Source organism: Nannospalax galili, unplaced genomic scaffold (assembly GCF_000622305.1).
Source record: "Nannospalax galili isolate Female #2095 unplaced genomic scaffold, S.galili_v1.0 scaffold500, whole genome shotgun sequence".
In the NCBI taxonomy this organism is placed as follows: Eukaryota; Metazoa; Chordata; class Mammalia; order Rodentia; family Spalacidae; genus Nannospalax; species Nannospalax galili.
In genome coordinates, this window is record NW_008347292.1 from 1772064 (window position 1) to 1792110 (window position 20047).

General features: G+C 40.2%; 1 protein-coding gene across 5 annotated transcripts in view; it reads right to left on the reverse strand.

Moving 5' to 3' along the window:
- The window catches only part of Efcab11 (EF-hand calcium binding domain 11), a 205976-nt gene that overhangs the window by 74997 nt on the left and 110932 nt on the right, over positions 1 to 20047 (reverse strand). The window contains exon 6 of one of the 5 annotated variants that reach the window (XM_029568633.1): positions 4927 to 5097. The exons of the other annotated variants lie outside the window; for them this stretch is intronic. Within the exon in view, the coding sequence (XP_029424493.1) occupies positions 5091 to 5097 (7 nt within the window). The 3' untranslated portion in view covers positions 4927 to 5090. Of the gene's footprint in view, positions 1 to 4926; positions 5098 to 20047 lie in introns of those variants that run through there. 5 annotated transcript variants of the gene reach the window in all.

The window sequence follows — 20047 nt, forward strand, 5'->3', positions numbered from 1 at the left end:
TTGAGATGACATGTGGTTCTTGTCTGTTATTCCATTTATATGATTTATGACATTTATTGACTTACATATATTGAACCATCCCTGCATCTCTGGGATAAAGCCAACTTGATCATGGTAAATGATGTTTTTGATGTGTGTCTGTATGAAGTTTGCAAGTATCTTGTTGAGAATTTTTGCATCCATGTTCATTAAGGATATGGGTCTATAGTTTTCTTTTTTGGTTGTATCTTTACCAGGCTTTGGTATGAGAGTGATACTGGTTTCATAGAAGGAATTTTGGAGTTCTCCCTCCATTTCTATCTTTTTGAATAATTTGAGCAGTATTGGTTTTGGATGCAGATCTTCTTTAAATGTCTGGTAGAATTCTGCTGTAAATCCATCTGGTCTGGGGCATTTTTCAGTTGGGAGGTTTTGTATTATTGTTTCAATTTCCTTATATGTTATGGGTCTGTTCAAACTGTTCATCTCTTCTTGGTTTAACTTTGGAGGTTCCCATGATTTCAGGTATCTATCTGTTTCTTTTAGACTTTCAGATTTAGTAGTGTATAGGTTTTTAAAATATTCCCTTACAATGGTTTGGATCTTTTGGGTGTCTTCTGTTGTGATATTTCCCCTTTCATCTCTGATTTTGTTGATTTGGATTTGCTTTCTTTTGGTTAACTGGGCTAGTGGTCTTTCAATCTTGTTTATCTTTTCAAAGAACCAGCTCTTGGATTCATCAATTCTTTGTATTGTTTTCTTTGTTTCTATTTCATTCATTTCTGCTCTGATTTTTGTTATTTCTTCTTGTCTGTTGGATTTGGGTTTCAGTTGTTGTTGCTTTGCAAGTGCCTTGAGTTGCAGTGTTAGGTCATTTACTTGTGTTCTTTCCAATTTTTTAATATAGGCACTTAGAGCTATAAACTTCCCTCTGAGGACTGCTTTTAATGTGTTCCAGAGGTTGTGTTGTGTTGTATTTGTGTTGTAGTATCCTTTTCATTGAATTCCAGGAATTCTTTTATTTCTTTCTTAAATTTCTCCTGTGACCCACTCATTGTTTAGGAGTGTGTCGTTCAATCGTCACAAGTTCATGTAGTGACTAGGGCTTCGTCCAGTGTGCATTTTGAGCTTTATTGCTTTGTGGTTTGGTAGAATGCATGGAATTATTTCAATATTTTTGTATTTGTTGAAGTTTGTTTTGTGGCCCAGTATGTGGTCATGTTTTGAAAAAGTTCCATGAGGTGCTGAGTAAGAAGTGTATTCTTTGGTGTTTGGGTGGAATAATCAAAAGATGTCTCTTGGGTCCATTTGATGTATGGTATCATTTAATTCAGACATCTCTCTGTTTATTCTTTGTCCAGTTGACCTGTCTAATGGAGACAGTGGGGGTACTGAAGTCCCCTACTATTACTGAGGTGGGGTCAATCTGTGTCTCAAAGTCCTGTGGTGTTGTTTTTATGAATTTGGGTGCACCAGAATTTGGTGCATGTATATTACGAATTGTAATATCTTCTTGGTTAACTTTTCCTTTGATCAGAATGAAATGAACCTGCTTTATCTCTTCTGATTAGTTTTACTTTGAAGTCTATTTTGTCAGATATTAGAATTAAGGTCAAAGGATGAAAAAGAATATTCCAAGAAAATGGCACTAAGAAACGAGCAGGGGTTGCAATTCTAATATCTGAATCTGTTTAACTTTTAACTTGGGATGGAAAAACTAGCCTCAGGAAGTGAGATGCTCCATATCTTGCCTAGGTGGACAGAGCAGTTTAGTGGGAGACCTAGTTTAAACTTAACAGCCTCAGAACATCAATCTATCACTTAGTCTGCTAAGTCACCTTGTTCCTCCACCTAATATAATGCAGTTATAATATAGAGATTAACTTGAGGTAGAGACCAGGGAGGGTTACAGTAAACACTTTATTTTATGATCAGACAATTAAATGTGCAGAAGTCCCTACTCTCTATTGGATAGTTGACTGAAGGACATTCTTATTTGGACAGAAATAATTTGTAAGACTTGGAATATAGGCAGACCTTTTACATCTCCCTCTGTAGCTTCTGAAATCTTGGCTCACACCCAAATGCCCCACTTGGGTTTTGTTCAGGAAAGATTTCTTCCAGCTGTGTTATTTGTTCCACGATTGCATGTATGAGCTTCCAGAAAGTACAAGATCACAGACCAATGAAAGGCTTCAATTCCCAGTTCAAGAAAATTTGAAACCAAGGAAACAACAAAATTGGGCTAAATGAAGGACTAAGCAAAAATGAGACAACAGTATCTCTGCTAAAAGGTCAGCACATGCTAAAATGCTCAAGGACCACACTAGAATTATCAGAATAATCGTGGTTGTTTTTGGTCACACTTGCAAAGGGACTCAGGCTTCCCCTTTGGTATTTAGTCTGAAGCAAAGCAAGCTAAAGAAATGGAAAGTATATTTGCATTTTACAATAAACAAATGCAACCATATAAGGCTCCTGCTCTAAGACTTGGAAGAGTCTACCTAAAAATGAATTTGGGTGTCCTGGAGATGAGCTATTGTTCAAAGTGACAGGCTGAACACAGTGATCAAGAGATGTTAGACTACAGGGAAAGGCTAATTAAGAGATCTAGGGGTGGTCACTTACTTGTGCAGATGGAAAAGTGAAGAGCATGCAGTCAGACAACTACAGGCCTAGGGCATGAGAGGAAGAAGACCTTTAGCACAAAAATGGAGAGTTTACCAAAGTATATCATCACATGCAATTCAAGAAGAAAAACCTGAGCTTACTCCCACAATCTTTAAGTATATACTGGGAAGTGTTTAGAGTAGAGAAAGCTCTATCATTAATTGAGCTTCAGACACAGTAAACATTTATTGTTGTGAATAAGTTGTAGGGTTGGTGGGAACACAATCTTGCTGTATCACAAACAGATCAACTGTTGCATGTGAAGACGATTAAACACAATGATACCTTCAGAAGACTATATATAAACATTGAAAATGCTATGTCAGAAGTCATCTGCACACTAAGAGTCAACTGTTAATTTTTAAAAGTCTGTTGATGAGGGCTGGAAAGATGGCTCAGTGGTTAAGAGCACTGGTTGTTCTTGAAGAGGACCTGGGTTTGAGTCCCAGCACCCACATGGCGGCTAACAACTGTCTATAATTCCAGCTCCAGGGGATCCAATGCCCTCTTCTGTCCTCTGCAGACATTGCACGATATGGGTGCATTTACATACATGCAGGCATAACACTCATATACATAAAAAAAAATAAGTCTGTTGGGGCTGGAGAGGTGGCTCAGTGGTTAAGAGCACTGACTGCTCTTGCAGAGGACCTGGGTTCGATTCCCAGCACCCACATGGTGGCTACAAACCATCCTTAACTCCAGTTTCAGGGGAATCCGACACCTTCTTCTGACCTCCACAGCACTGCATGACATGGGTGCACTTACATACATACATACATATACACATACATATAGGCAATACACTCATACACATAAAATGAAAATAATAAAAATAATTAAAAAAATAAGTCTGTTGATAAGGGAAATACACAAAAAAGTTGACCCAGCTCCTTACAGAGGTTGTGTTGTGCCCTAGATACCCCAGAAGCTAGAAGAGTCATCTGCTGCTGGTTCACTGCCTCCCCAGCATGCCCTCAGATCTGCCCTCAGCCAAAGGCAGTCACCTTGTACCAGCTGGAGGCTATGCTCCCTCCCCTAGGGGGCAGCTGACATCCAATGCCAGAGCAACAGGAGAACAAGGGCTTCATCTCTATCCCAGAGTCTGCTTCCAAGTCTAAAACACACACAAGTGAAGTATTTAATTGTAAACTTAAAATATAAGCAGACATTTATTCTCTGGTATTTTGATCTACACCAAAGTCTTTGTCTATGTGAGCCAGTCTACTGATCAACATGCCTTGTTCTATACCATGTATAAATACCACAAGAAATGGTACAAGAAGCCAGTTACGAGAGCTCAGTATACTGTGGGTGTCTTTTGGAACGCCTTGGCAAGCTTCCTTTAATCTGGTGAACTGGTTAAGAAAGGATTTGATGAGCATTTACTGTGTGCCAAGCAACATGTTAAGCACATAATTTGCACAATGCCTATAATCCCATGATGCAAATATTACCATTACCTTTTTTAAAACATGGAGACTTGCTATACTGCTCAGGCTGGTCCCAGTTTCCTGTGCTCAAGCAATCCTCCAGCCTCAGCCTTGCCAGTAGCTGAGACTACAGACATGGGCTGCTGCACTCAGCCTGTCATCTTCATTTTATACCCAGGAACCCAGGTACAGAAATGCACTTAGACAATTTATTTAAAGTCACATCATGAAGAAGATGCAGGCTGAGATCTTCAAGTCAGCTTGTCTTCCTGCCACACTGGACCCTAATATGAATTTAATAAAAGGTGTAATGAGAATGAAAATATAAAAGTTAGCATTTGTTTTCTGCCAGCATCATACAAAATGACAAAATATGCCACATCTAGTTTTTCTCTTAAAAGACGAATCTAACAAACAAGGAATGCACTTAAATTCTCACAAGAAAAGAATGCAAGTAGCACAGTCTGCAATTGCTATTTGTTTATACAGGAATTATTTCAGCTAATTAAAGACAAAAGAGTTAGGCAATATTTGTGAGGAAGAACTGAAGTCAGACATCTTAATTATGCTCTCAGATTAGCACAAAAGAATAAGCTATCAGAAAAAACATAAGAAACACTAAATGTATTACATATTGGGATAAAGATAACAGAGACAGAATACATTTAAAGTAATTCAGATCAGATAATAATGGCTAATCAAGGAGGTTTCATGACAACCATCTATAGCAACACACACGTAAATGCCAAGCTATAGTTTTTAGTAGGGATAACTTCCCAAGAAAATAAAGCAAGAATTTGTGGTTATTTATTAAAATATGAATGAACTGAGAAACAGATATACACAATTTTTTTAAAGCAGGCATTAAGATTGCCAAAACATCACCAGTAGAATCAAGTTCCATGGAACAGCTTAAAGGAGTCATCAACATGAGGACCCTCACCCTGCAGGACAACAGGAGGGCTTTCTTCTATCTACCAGCAAGAGGTCCCTTTGCTCCCTCCTCATTCATGACCTAGAGATATAAAAACAGTATCAGAGAATCCCAACAAAGTGGCCTGGTAGCCAGGAAGGACTGCCTACAGCAACCAGCCCCTTTCATATCAACCATCCGTAATTTGACCCTCTCAGACACATGCTGTGTTAGTCAGACTTTTCATCACTGTGACAAATACCCAACACAAACAGTTCAAAAGGAGGTTTCAGTCCAAGGCTGCCTGGGTCCATTGCTTCTAGAACATAGTGATGTACAACATCAAGGTAGGGAGGGCATGATGCAGCAAAACCGCTCAGCTCTCCTGCCAAGAAGCAGGAGAGAGCGGAAGGAATACAGACAAGATAGCCTTCAAAGTCACACCCATAGTGACCTATCCTTAAACTAGGTTCTACTTCTCAATGGTCCATTCAATTATGAACTCATCAACTAATCGATTGCTTTAAATCAGAGCTCCCGTGATCCAATCACCTCCCAACGACTGTATCTACCAGCCATGTAACAAGTCTCCAATACATGAGCCTTCTGGGAAGGTATTTCATATCCAAACCATCTCACCTGCCTAAGACCCAGGTTACCTCCTAGAGAGAACTCTTCTTTTAGGAAATTTCCAACTTCAGCATCCATTTCTAGAGAGAACACTTTCCCTGGCTGTCCCACAAGTGCTTTACATACTTAAACACAAAGCTCAATTTGATGTCTCCTGTCACACTGAATGGAGCCACCACAGATTCAGACACACTGGCCAAAGGTCTAGAAGCCCACCTCAGCCTCTCTGTGTCTCTACCACACTTTTAGTTTCCAGTCCTGTAGATTTGGACATAAAGTGTCATTTGGATACATCTCATCTTCCCCCATTTTAGGACCTATACTTTTGCCATAAGACCTCTGAGGTGATTATAGGATGTTAGTAGTTTGGCCCTGGGGTCTGGCACAGTCTCATTCACTGAGCTCTTACTTCTTATGTAAATAGGTTTATACCTGTATCAGTCAGAGTAGCATCCTTGGAAAAGTGAAAAAGAAAAAGGGGTTTTTCCTTGGCATCTTAAGTGTGAAGAATTTTTAGCATGTCATTTAGAGAACAAAGAACATTAGGTAACACCAGAAATTCTTCTGTAGTTGAAAAAATAGGCCCATGTATACTTTGCTTTAAATAAATTTTGTATATATTTAAGACATACATCATGAAGTAGAGCACAAAATGAACATACGTGTCATCTCATGCACACTTTTGTTTTCCTGACCATAGCACTTACATCTGCTTATTGAGCAGCTACCCCAATACAGAATGACTACCCACAGTCCTTGCGCTGTACCCTCAGGTTTCTAGACTTGTTCATGTTACATTCCTGTTGTTTTGTATGTTCTGATTTTCATCTTCCAATTTCCTAGCTCACCCTACCCCCACTTCTTATAACCACAGTTTTATCTGCTCTGTTTATTTGACTTTTAAAGTTTTGTTAGATTCCATATGTGAGATCACACAATAGTTTTTTTTTTTTTAATGTGTAGGTAAGTGCGTGTAGGTAAGTGCACCCATGTCGTGCAATGCTCGTGGAGGACAAAAGAGGCTGTCAGATCCCCTGGAACTGGAGTTACAGACAGTTGTTAGCTGCCATGTGGGTGCTGGGACTTGAATCCGGGTCTTCTGCAAGAACAACCAGTGTTCTTAGCTGCTGAGCCATCTCTCCAGCCCAATAGTTTCTTTTTTGTAACTGTCTTAGTTTACCTAGTGTATTGTCCTTCAGGTTCATCCATGTGGTGTCAAATGGTAGGACTTCCTTACTTAGGACTGAGTAATAGTCCTTAGGTGAACGTATGCCACAGTTCCTTTATTCTTTCTCCATCAGTGGGTATATGAGCTGTTTCTAACATCTTGGCCACTGTGAATAATGTTGCAGTGAACATGGGTGTGCAGATCTCTTCATGAGGTAATGACCCCAATTCCCTTAAGTATATGCCCTGCTTTTAATTTCTTTAGAAATGTCCATCATGGCTGCACAATCTACATTCCCACCAATCATGTCCAGGGTTTCCTTCTCTGAATGCTCTCACTATCAGTTGAGATTCCACTTCTTGTTAACAGCCATCCCAATGGCCATGAGGTAGCTCTGATTTGCTCGGAGCTGACGATTAAGGAAATAAGTTTCACATACCTGTTGGCAATTTTTATGTCCTTTTTGGAGAAATGCCTATTTGGATCCTTTGCCCATTTTCAAGTTGGGATATTTGTTTTTCTACTGTTGAGTTGTAGGAGTTCTTTTAAAAGATACCAATCTAAGACTGGAATCCAATCTTTAAGATATATGGTTTGCAAGAGTCAGCTTATTTTCAGGGCCCTTTTATTCAATCAGCAGACTTCCTTCATACTGTCTCTTAAACTATAGTGCTTCATTCTAGCAAAGCTAGAAATACCTCTTATGCAACTTCCCCCAGATGAGATCTGCATGGTTCCTTCCTAGTCTTCGTAACAGCTACTGAGTTGAAGGAGCAAATACAGACCTTGCTTTGAATCCAAAACACGCAAATAACTTAAATCGCTGTGGGGCTGTAGTCAAGTTATCTAGTCATCTGAATGTCAGCTTTCTTATAGAGAAAAAGATAATGCTATTTACTTATAAAAATGTCAACATGGGTGCACTTACCTACATGCAGGCAATACACACATACACATAAAATTAAAATAATAATAAATATTTTTAAAAAATGTCAAATTCAACAAATTATGAAGATCAATCAAGGGCTAGGCGCTGCCTTGCCCACCTAGAATTTCACCCTTTAGGCACTCCCAGTCTAGCAGTGCAGGCAGATATAGACCAAAACCTGTACCAACTGCCAGGGAATGTGTTATTATCATGTTGCACGAAGTAGGAAAGGCTGACGGCTGACTGGATTGGAAACAACAGGGAAGAATCAAAAGAACCAATTCAAAATTACAAAAACCATGTACAAAGTCAATGGCTGATGCCTGGCTTACCTAAAAATGTCTTTGTGCACGCGTGTGTGTGTGTGTGTGTGTGTATGTGTGTGTGTGTGTGTGTGTACGTACGCACGTGTGCCTGTGTGTATGTGTGCTGAATAACAAGGTGCCCTGACACTTAATGAAAACAAGAAACATTCAATATTTCTTTTGTATCTGGGAGAAAGGAAACCTTCCCTCCCATGTGGGCTCTCAGCTGTTAGTGACCTGGTCTTTCTCTTATTGTCTTGAAAGTTTATATTTTATATCAACAATGAAATACCTGATGGTCCCTAGTTCTATTTCTGGAGAAGCTCTAACTTAAGATGCTTCCTGGAAAGATTCACCTCCCTGGCACCTGCTTTTGTAACTGTTCCTGAATGCCATGTGATCAGTGCTCACAGGCTATTTTGGGTATTAGGCAGGTTTCTTAAGGTTTTGTTTCATCTCCATTAAGGTTTCTCAAAGAAGATGAGTACTGAATTGTGGTCTGGATAGGAAAAGTCTGTAGTCTGGAATGCAGAGACAAAATGACATATTTTGATTCCAACATGTCACTGTTTTTAAACCACTGTATCTTATCATCATATGCAAAAGAATAAAAAGGAGGCAGACACCAGAAATAATAAAATGAAAACCTAAAACTCTGACATCTATTTGTGGATAAGAAACTAAACTAAGGCCTGCTACTGTAGCTCACACCTTTAATCCCAGCACTTGGGAGGCAGAGGCAGGCAGATCTCTGTGAGTTCATGGCCAACCTGGTCTACGTAGCGAGTTCCAGGCCAGCTGGGGCTACAGAGAAACCATCTCAAAAAGACCGAAAAGAAAAAAAAAAAAAAAAAAAAAATTCAAGAGGAAACTAAACCCAAGTGGTGTTTTACATCAGAGGCTGTGGTAGATCTACAATATGTCTGTAAATTCTTTACTGTTCCTCCTTAAGAGGGAGGCTAACCACCATCTCTCAAGTGTGGGCCCTGGGGCTTCCTACAAGCTTCCCCTTCTCCTGGATCACTTGCTTTGTGGGAGCCACTTGCCATGTCTTGAAGACACTCAAGCACCCTGATGAGAAGGCCATGCCATAAGAAAACAGGCACCAACATGCCTTGCACCTGAGAGAGCTATTGCAGAAGTCAATGTTCCAGTCTCAGGCAAGCCCTCAAGTGATCAGTGTCTCAAGTGGAGACTCATATTCACCAGGATGGCCCAGCTCAGCCATGCTCAGATTTTCCCAGACATAGGAGAGATATTAAATGTTCACTGTTTTCATTAGCTAAGTGTCAAGGTACCTTGATATTCAGCAATAAATAAGACACAGGCCAATATGGTTGGTATCAATGATAAGGTTTTATACTCTAAACTCATAATTTCTTATATTTTAAACTCATAATTTTCTTAATTAAAAATAATTCTCTTAATTTCATCCTCCATAGCACAGAAATACAACGTACATATTGTGGGTGGGAAACAACACAGAAGTAATGTACATTCTACTTTTTCTACCACTTTGCCTCCTCATCTCTAGTTTAAAATACTAGAATTACATGAGTAAAAAAGAAGTGGTGGTGCTTCCTTTTTTATTATTTTAATTTTTTATGTGTATGAGTGTATTACCTGCATGTATGTAAGTGCACCTCTGTCATGTAATGCCCATGGAGAGCAGAAGAGGGCATCAGATTCCCCTGGTTGTTAGCTGCCATGTGGATGCTGGGAATCAAACACTGGTCCTCTGCAAAAGCAGCCAATTCTCTTAATCACCAAGCCATCTCTCCAGTCCAGTTGGAATTTTTAAAATATTTTATTATTTTTATTCTATGTGTATGAGTATTATGCCTGCATGTGTGTAAATGCACCTGTTGTCATGCAATGCCTGTGAGGACAGAAGAGGCTGTCAGATCCCCTGGAACTTGAGTTACGGACAGTTAGCTGCCATGTGGGTGCTGGGATTTGAACCCAGGTCTTCTGTAAGAACAACCAGTGCTCTTAACTGCTGAGCCATCTCTCCAGCTCCAGTTTTAATTTTTAAGAAACAGTTTTAAAATAAGGTCGATGGTAAGGTGGTGATAATGAAAGCAAATAACTTGTCATAAAATTGTAGCAATTAGGTAAAATAATGAGGTATCCCAGATATTCCCCAGTACAAGTACACCTATTGAGGTCTAGTCAGTCTATCTAGAGTTCCTCACTTTAAGATCAGCTCTTCTTCACCTAGCAGTAATCAGCTGCTAATATTTCTTCAGGTAAGATTGGGGTCTGCCGCCCATTTCCCCAGTAAGATGCTGTTTTTTTGTCTGCTTGAGTTTGCATGTGTCTCGTGTATGCTGACACCATTGCTGTAGGTTCGTATGAGGAGTCCCAGGAGCCTGTAGGATTGATTCTATTTATATATGGTCAGTCCAGTCGCCTCCTCCCTGGCTTTTACAATCTTTCTGCCCCCTCTTCCGCAATGGTCTCTGAGCCCTGAGTGGGTGAAGTTTAATATAAGAGATTTGTCCAGGGACCTACATTCTGTAGACTCTTACTGTCTATTGTGACCTTTTGTGTTCCTGGCCTTCTGTTGTATGAGGGAGCTTCATTAATGAAAATTGATTCATAAGTGTCCTCTTTACCACTTGTTCTATGTTCCATTAGCCTTAGGTGTAGAGGTTGCAATGTAGATGTGCCACTTAGGCTTGGGCAATTCACAGACAATGTCTGTGTGTGACCAGTTGTGGTACTCTGTAAAGTCTCTATCTAGTGCAAAAGAAGCATAGGCTTAACACAAATGACAGAATGTATGAATTCCAGTTGGGGGGGTATGGGAGGGTGCCAGTGGGGAGTAAAGATGATTAAGATAGATTGAGATGTTCTGCATGAAGTACACAAAAATTCAATAAAACATTTACAAAAAGAAAAGAAAAGAAAAAAATAGTGAAGTAGTTCTAACCACAATTATTAGGTACCAAACAGTGAGTTTTACCAGAACCAGTGGTTTGGGTATTTTAATAATTTACTTCATTTATTAATATGTATTTATATGGATAATATGAATTCATCTTTAAAGATCCAAAGTGTCATATCTGCAAATAGAAGGGCATTTTACTCTCATTTATTATTTATTACTTTACTCAAAAGTCAGATTCATTTATATATAAACATTTCGAGTATATCTAATTTCTGCCAGAAATGGCCCTAACAGCTTGGAAACAAAATGACAGAAAATGTATTTGGGGTTTTTTAGAACTCCCAGAGGGTAGTTAATGCTTCTCACATAAGCATGATCTGTATGTATATTTAAAAATACAGATGCATAGGACCTTTTCTAGAAACTCAAATTCCAAAGAAGAGGAGTGGGCCCTGGATTTCCAAGTTACAAAGCTATTGGAGGCTAATGTTTAGTTGATGTGGACAACTATCAAGGCAAACAATAATACAATATAGCCCTTTAAGCTATCATTGAATATTTACTGAATACCTGACCTATACTGGAGGTGCTGGGTGTGGATGACACCAGTCTGTGCCTCAAACTAAGCTACAAGGTTAGAAGGATGAGAAAACCAACCAAATCAAAGGAGAGGCGAGGCTGTTCTGTCCCAGTGTCCCAGGCATAGGTCCTGCAGTACCTCTAGGGAACAGAGAGAGGGGCACATGTGAGGAGGATCCCAACCACAACTCTAAATGTGGAATCTTGTAATGTGACAGGTTCTATTAGTAAACAAAAGAACAAAGTGGTAGAGTTATAGATTCTGAGCTTTATAATGTATTTGAAAGAAACTCAATTGACCTCTGATACAGTTTTCTCAGTTCACAAGTCGAGAAACTCAGGTTGACCTCCCCAAGGTCATACAATAAAGGAAGAGAACTGAGGTCCGAGAAACTAGCACTAATGTGTTTTTCTTTTTCTGCCTTGGATGGCTCCTCTCAGGACTAAAAGATGTCTCCAAGAATCAGTACAAGGCCAAAGCGCACTTCTCAATCAGTTCTAAAAAGCAATGTTGTTGGTACAGGCTACTATCTCAGCTACCATCAATCTGTTTTGTTTTGTTTTGTTTTTTTTTGAAAAGATATAATCAACCGAGGAAAAAATAAGGTAGATGTGAAAAATGAAAAAATGTCTGAAGCTATTTCAGTTGCTATGGCTGGAAAATGTTTGAATTTAAACTCTAGTAGGCATAAAATAAGCTTGGAGAAAACATCAGCTTTGGAATCTAAATCAATGACCTAGAAATAAATCCCAGAGAGGGATAAGTGAAATTTTGAAAATAGTAGAATCAGAGGGCATCAAAATATTATTGCCAAATGGTTTGTAAAAATAATATTCTGGGGCTGCAACAAAGAAATAAGTACATTTTAAACCTACAGGTATTAATAATACACTGGCATTTTGTTACATAATGCCAGTCAATTTGAGGAGTGAATTTCTTTCAACAGGGATTCTTGAGGTGACTGAGGACTATGTGTTACAGTCCCACAGTACCACAGTCTTCTCTCTCTTCAGGGTCTTCCACGTGATGAACCCTTCCACCACTCTGAAATTCCTCAAAGGTCAACATTTTGTCCTTCTCCTATGCAGCACTAAGTTCAGACACCTTATTTCTTGAAACCTCTACTCTCATGTTATCTTTAAACACTATCTTCTTGTTATTCACATGACCCTGCAGTTCCTGGCCCTCCTCTGACCATTCCTTGTCTGCCTCCCTGTTCACCACTGACATCCTCTAAAGGCTCTGCTTGCTGCCCTTCTCTTTCTAACTACCCATCTATATTAACATGGCATCCTGACTCTCTAACTAGCCTAGTATTCCATCCTTGGAAATGACCCTAATAGTTCTCATCATATTTATTGCCAATATTTAATCAATTACCAAGGACACCTGGCTCTTTCTGTGTTGGCATTTCTAAGAGTTGGTCTTCCTGTCACATGCCCATCTTCTTCACCCTAGCAATAAGACCTCGATTTAACCACAACCAGTTGCAATGGTTTCCTGTGGACCAGTCTCTTCAGTTCCTGCTAGATCCTACCACCTGCAACCTGATGAAGACCTTCCTGGTCATGTCCTTTCCTTGTTCAAGAATCAGTACATGGCCTGCTGAGTCTAATCCCAGCGCTTGCTGCCTGAGATGACTGTTCCCTTCGCAAGCCAGTCTAATACCTCCCCAAGATTCATCATGAACTTCACTCCTGGCTGATGCCTTCCCAGCCTGCTCCTCTTCCATAGTGACTGTGAGGCAGTCCTGTCTGGATCAGACTCTCACTGAGGCCGCAGTGATGAAGGACTGGCAGGAGGATCTCCATGAATGCTTGCCAAATGAACTCAAATTAAACTGCAGCTCTGCCCAAGTTTAATTTTAACTACACAGAAATTGTGGGAAAAATATAAATCACATCTCATTTCAACCACAACAGTTATTACTTTGATTTCTCAAACAGTAAAAACAGAAATGGATACTAAAAGCATTTTTTCTTAAATTAGAAAAAAACACAGAATGAAATCCCTTAAACATTCTTGTTAGTTTTCTGTCCTGTAATGGTTTGGATGGATCTTATCATTCTGAATATAAATGGTTTTTTTGGTATCTGAAGAGCTAAAGATTGATGACAATGGAAAGGCTCAAATATGTGAAGGATGCATTGTGTCCAGAAAACTGTGGGTCAGAGAGATATTTTCTAAATGGGAAATGAATTCTGACAGGAAGCTGCCTGCTGGGAAATGAAGGGAGGCTCTGAAAAGCTAGTAATCATGATCAAATTGTGGTTGTGCAGACATAAAAATGCACTTGTGGACTCTACAATATGTAAGTTGTTCTGGAAAGAACTTAATTACACAGAAGAAAAAGCAATGATCTTTTGAGATTTGAGAATCTATGTCGTGTGAATGTGTCTCAGACAGTAAGCGTGCCTAACACAGCAGCTGCTGTTCAAGAGTATTTTTCCAGGATTCTAAATCTTGCCTCTGCATCAAGGTTGGCTGGCTAGGTAAAACTAACAAGGAGTTGCTATCAGAGAGACTGTACAACATCACACGTGAGAACTAGCCCCACCCATGTGTGCTTGTATCTAATTTCCTCTGCTTTGTTGCTTTCTTCTGATGTGTGAAATATTTCCATTCATTCGTTGAGCATTTATTGAGCATCCCCCATGTGTCTCAAGATACAGAGATTAAATGATCCCTGTCCGAAAGGAATTCACAGCCTTGAAGGAAAAGATGAAGAGTAAAGGACAGGAAATAACTAAAAGGGAAGAAATAGTAAAAAATGGAAAATTGTAGGCTTAATCCTAAATTTATTTAAAGGGTAAAAAAAATTTCAAGCACTCAATGTCAAATATAGCTAGCTAAGAAGTCTGCCAACTTGATCACAGTCAGATTGGGTTTTCTGAAATTATTGTGTCCCAGTATATCAAGCCACATGACAATGGTGATAGTTCTGAGCATGTTAAGCCACCACAGAACAGTAGCTGTGTGGGTGTAAGAGTTTGAGCACCTATAGGAAAGAGACTGTCTCAACACTTATTTCTAAAGAAATATAACAGTTGATGCCTTTATTTTGTAATGTTTTTGGCAATTCTTCAACATTATAAAAGAGGTTTAAAATTATAAAACAATTCTGAAGGAGCAGTAGAAAATTATTACTTAAAGTTTGGAAGAGACACAGTGGTCACAAGTGGTCTACATGGCCCATTTCTACCAGGACATATTATATAATAGGGAAAATCTTGGAGGAAAGCAATGTGTTCCAACACTAAGTTTAGAGAAAAAAGAATATGATGTAATTAAAAAGCAAACAGAGTTGAGCCTGGTGGCACATGCCTAGAATCCTAGTACTTGGGAAGTGGAGGCAGAAGGATAAGGAGTTTAAGGTCATCCTAGCTACATCATGAGTTCAAGGCCACCCTGTATACGTGAGACCCTACTTCTCTCTCTCTCTCTCTCTCTCTCTCTCTCTCTCTCTCTCTCTCTCACACACACACACACACACACCAAAACAAAAGCAAAGACAAACAGGAGACAAGCAAACTTCTTAACCACTGGGGATGTTTTCTTCTTTGCCAACTATGGAGCCTCTCTCATCCTCAGTAGGCCTTCCCTCAGGTTTAATGCTAAATTAATTTAAAATCCTAAAACTCATTGTGAAATAAAGTACCCTAGCTGTTACCTCTGCTGAGAACTTCTCACCGTTGTCTTCCCTGCTTACATGAAGCGGTGAAGAACCTGTACTGCTTATTTTCCACGTTTACTTTTCTTCCCATACAGATAATTTTCTATCCTCCTGGAAAAAGAAGTGTGTCTTCTATTTTTCTGTCCCTAGCCACCAGAAAGCACCTCAGACATAATAAATGCCTGTTGATGAGGATGCATTTCGCACATTTGTGTTACTAGTTCTGTGAATATGAATGAACGTGGTTGGCAGAGAAGAGAGGACCTCAGGTTAAAACTTCTAAATGGTAACTATTTTGCCTGCTTTGGAAATATTTCTAAAGAACCCTGCACAGCCCCACGTTAGACAAGTAAACACTAAGAAACAAAACTATTGCCATTTAGCAAACTGAAAAACTCATTTATTAGAAATGTTAAAATCATTTTAAACAGGTAAGATATAAAGAACGACAAAAATCATCAAACTTTTCATTAACCAAAACCCATATCTGCATCTTTTCCCTCTTCTGCTAAACTTTAGTTTCCAAAATTCCTCAACACATCTGATGAGGAACAGTTTACTTTTTAGTAACTAGTTCTAAACATATCTATGTCTTTACTGAGTCCTGTTCCCAATCCCATGCCACCAACCAATCACTTGGCCTATTTTAAGTATCTTTGACTCCCAGCTTCAAATACCTTCCCCATGACTCAGGAACACATCAGAAGCAAAAATGACTATGACTGTCAAGGACAATACTGATGAGGGAAGCATGCGTTTTGGAGTCCTGAATGGTCCTACTATCTACCCTAAAACCAACAGTCTCCTTCACCTCTTTTGCCCTCTTTCCATCCTCCCTCTTTCTCCCTTCTTTCCCTGTACTATGGATTGCTTGTCCTAGGAATGGAATTTAGGTTCTTACTCATGATGCTAGGCAAGCACTCCACAACTTAGCTATATATCCAGCCCTCTCTTTACTTCGAAACGGTATCTCACTAAATTGTCTAGGTTGGCCTTGAATCCACTCTATTGCTGAGACTGATTTGAACTTCTGATCCTCCTGCCCCAGCCTCCCAAGTGGCTTGGACAAAGGCTTATACCAGCTGATGTCCATTTTCTTTAACATTGTACAGGGAGACATAGGGCTGAGATTCTAAATCCTCCCTATGCTGCCAGTAGTGTTTGGGGCTTCCCTAGAACCCAGAGGGCATTGCCCCATTCTTGCCTACCAGATGCTGTGACTCAGGAGAGAAGGACTTATACTCAAGGCTCCAGCACTGTGCTCTGCCAATCATTAAGACTGACCCCGTACTTCTCAGATTATTTTGGTCCTAAAATAATGTGAGACTTAGGGGTGTCCAAAAACTTTAGAGAGAAGTCCAGAACTTCTGACCCCCAAGGAGAGCAGTACTCTGAACCCAGGTTGGTGATGTTATAAGTATGAGCCTGGAGCTGCTACAGGCAAGTCTGAATGAAACAGCCCCAATGGAATTATACACAAAGCCAGTACCACCTCTGGATAGTTAACTGACAGAGCCAACAAACTCCTTTCATCACTTAATGCAAATGAAGTTAAACTGGCCCCATGTTACATTCTGGAAGGCAGAAGACCAGTTCAAAACTGCAAGTTCAGGTAAGTTATCTTGGACAGAGCCTTTCTTGAAATCAAGTGTTGTTAGAGAATGGCAGATGAACCAGCCATCTGGGCATCTGATGGGTGAGAAAGGCTTTGGAGTAGGGGGAGGGGTACTTGATTTGAAAGGGAAGGCTTTTCAAATCATTACCCAGGCTGCCATCTTATCTAAGCCTGCTTGGCTGTTAGGAGACCTGAGTTTTAAAAGAGATGAAGTTCTCAATCAAAGAGTTTCAGACATGGTGTTAATGATAATCAAAAAGATATGTGAAACAGGGAACACCTCAATGGCACTGTGGGATGAAAGTCCCTTCTACTCTCTTCAGATCACTAAGATTCCCCAACTCCAAACCTCAGTTGTTCCAATGGTCAGGGCCACATAGTACAATCTGTCTTCCCTAGGCTTATTCAAATCTCTCCAGCAATTCTTGAAGGCACAGGAAGAGCTGTTTCTTCTCCAGTATCACACACACACACACACACACACACACACACACACACACACACACTTATTTTTCCTGACAAGTCTTCCCTGGGTATGCCTCTGCCCTCAGTACTACTCCAACCCGGCCTGATCTGAGGCCTTTCTTGAAACATGATTCCCTTGGAGAAGGCATACCGACCTCAGCTCTGCTAGGCCCCTGGTTTATAGTCATTTGCGTTTTGAGATGGTAGGCAGAGACATTTACAATGACCTAGTTTCAGTGTTCCTATTTCCTACAGGTCTATTTCCCTGTCTATAAACCTGAGTATGAAGCTGGGAGTCAGGTCTACTTACTTAGCCCCAATTTATGAGGCCTGAATTGCTGAATGATTCCTAGACTTCTGTGTGCTTTGGTATCATGCCTTTGCCTCCTTCAGGCCTGTATCTGTATTTTCTATGGGTACCCTCTGTTACTCTCTGACTTACTAGAACTCAAACTAACAACCTAGTCCTCTCCATGCTTCCCTTCCATCTACTGCTGCCAGCACGGCCCTTTCCTGAGCCTACAGGTTTGGAAATGATGTAAGGAAAGGATTGATAAAAATCAGAGCTGGCTTGGAGAGTGCACACATCACTGACGGAGTTCTGCCTCAACAGTGACCCTGAGGTTCTAAGGAACTTCCCTTGCTTGACCTGTTCTGAGATGGAGGGCTCACTATTTAGTGCAGGCTGGCCTCAAACGTGCTAGTGATCCTCCTTCCTGTGATTCCTGAGTACTGGGATCACAGGCATCAGTGCCCAGCCTAGCCTTATTCTTTGATTTCACTTTCACTGTGTTCTTGCTTGACTAAATAAACATGCAATTAAGTATTTTATTTCAATAATATTCATGCCTCTGGTAAGACTGAGTAACTATCAGTTATTTACATGTAAATATGAAACAGTTCAATGAAAATACCTACTTACTAACTAACATTTGAGATCAGCTACACCAAGGAATGAGTTTTGACAAGTCACGGAAAAGGGAAGAAGCACATGGCAATTCTGTAGTGGTTCCATAGAAAGGAACCTCTGGGGAAGGGGGACACTAAAGAAAAGGTGATTCTGGCATCCAGGAAGGCAGGGAGAGTGCCCCTTCCCCTTTCTTTCTCTACTCTAACACTAATTGAAGCCATAGATGCTAAGTTATGAATGAGCTTAATGCTGCCATGAATGGAAGCTAAGTACCATTCATGACATTGCTGGATGTCATATTCCAGATCCCAGAATCAACCTCCAAAATATGTGGAAACCAATTTACTCTTTACTGGAGATTATACTTCCTTTGTTTCTTTGAGCAAACCCATGGTAAGTGCACTCCAAACACTTGGATAAATGGATAAACCAGCAATGTACAATCTGATCACCAAGTCAAAAAATGTCCTGAAGAGAAAGTCTTGTGAGCTTAGAAGGACGGGAAATCTCTCATGATTATGTGTCAAGACCTTGATGTAGTTTGCAAGTTGGAGAGGCCTCTATTTCAAGTTATGAGTGTCAATGCAACTGTCATAATATACAAGGACAGTGTGGTTCCCAGGAAGAGTTTTTAAGGACTCAAAACATCCTTATTGAAAGGGAAAATCCTGTGATTTGCTATCAAAGGCATTTACAAGTGTGCATCAAGATAAAACACTCCACAGAGTTAAAGCAGCAAACTTACGTCTTCTCTAAACCACTCTCTTGAATACACTGTATGTGGGGCTGGCTCTCCCCAGCACCGAAGTGAGCATGCTCAGGATGCTGCTAGCCCAGGGCATCCTGGGGAGGCTTGTTTCCACTACTCTTACACCACAGTTCCTTGATCGAAGTGCTCTGGATGCCAGATTAAAGTGTTCACTTATTTTTTTTCTGTAGCTCAGTTAAGACAAACCTGTAAGCCAGGACTAAAAATTCCTCATCCCTGGCCTTTGAAGCCCATTTCACATTAAGTAATTGACATCCCTCAAAGGGACCAATTATAAATCAGGAGGAAAATGACATTCCATGAGCCTCTCAGAGACAAAAATCCTGTACTGAGCCTGCCTGCTTCTCTACAGAAACAAGTATGTGTACCTAGGTCTCACTCCAGTTATACTCTAAAGACCTATAAATACAACCAACAAAACTAAAATAGTCTCATGTGTTGTTCCCTCCCCATCACACTTCAGAAATGTTAAATCCAGCTTGTCAAAGAACATGAACCATCCGATATCAATGGTTCCATTTTGCTGGGAAGAAAAATATGGAACACATTTTTAACAAGAGTAACCAGAGAGATCTCAGCAACTGCCAATGGGGTCTCCCTCCTGCCTCATCTTTACTCTGTAACTTCTGATCACAAACATGTGGTACCTCTGACTTCCCTGAGGCTAAAGAAAGGAAATTCTATATGCTCGAATTATACTACTAGAATTAAAGGATTAAATGGCACAGCTCTGGCATGGTTAAAAGCACGAGCTTCCAAATCCACAGGACTGAATCTGTATTCTGGCTAAGGGACCATGAAAAGTTACTTCATCCCTCTGAGTTCCTGCTCCTCAACATACCCCAGGGGTGGTGAGAATAGCTTCCTTGGGGTTGTTGTAAAGAGTCAATAAAGCATGGGAAGCATTTTAGCTAGTATTTTTTTTATTATGGCAACATGCTAGGAGACTTCACAAAGAACCTAGTGTCTTAACTTCCAAGGTCAGCCTTAGGAGAAGCAAGCCAGCCCCCTACCCTGATGAGCTGAAGAGCTCCTGGAGGCCAGCTTTTAAGCTAAGCTGTGCCTGAGCTACAGTCATTCTCAGAGACACAAGAAGCTCAAAATTCTCAAGAGTTT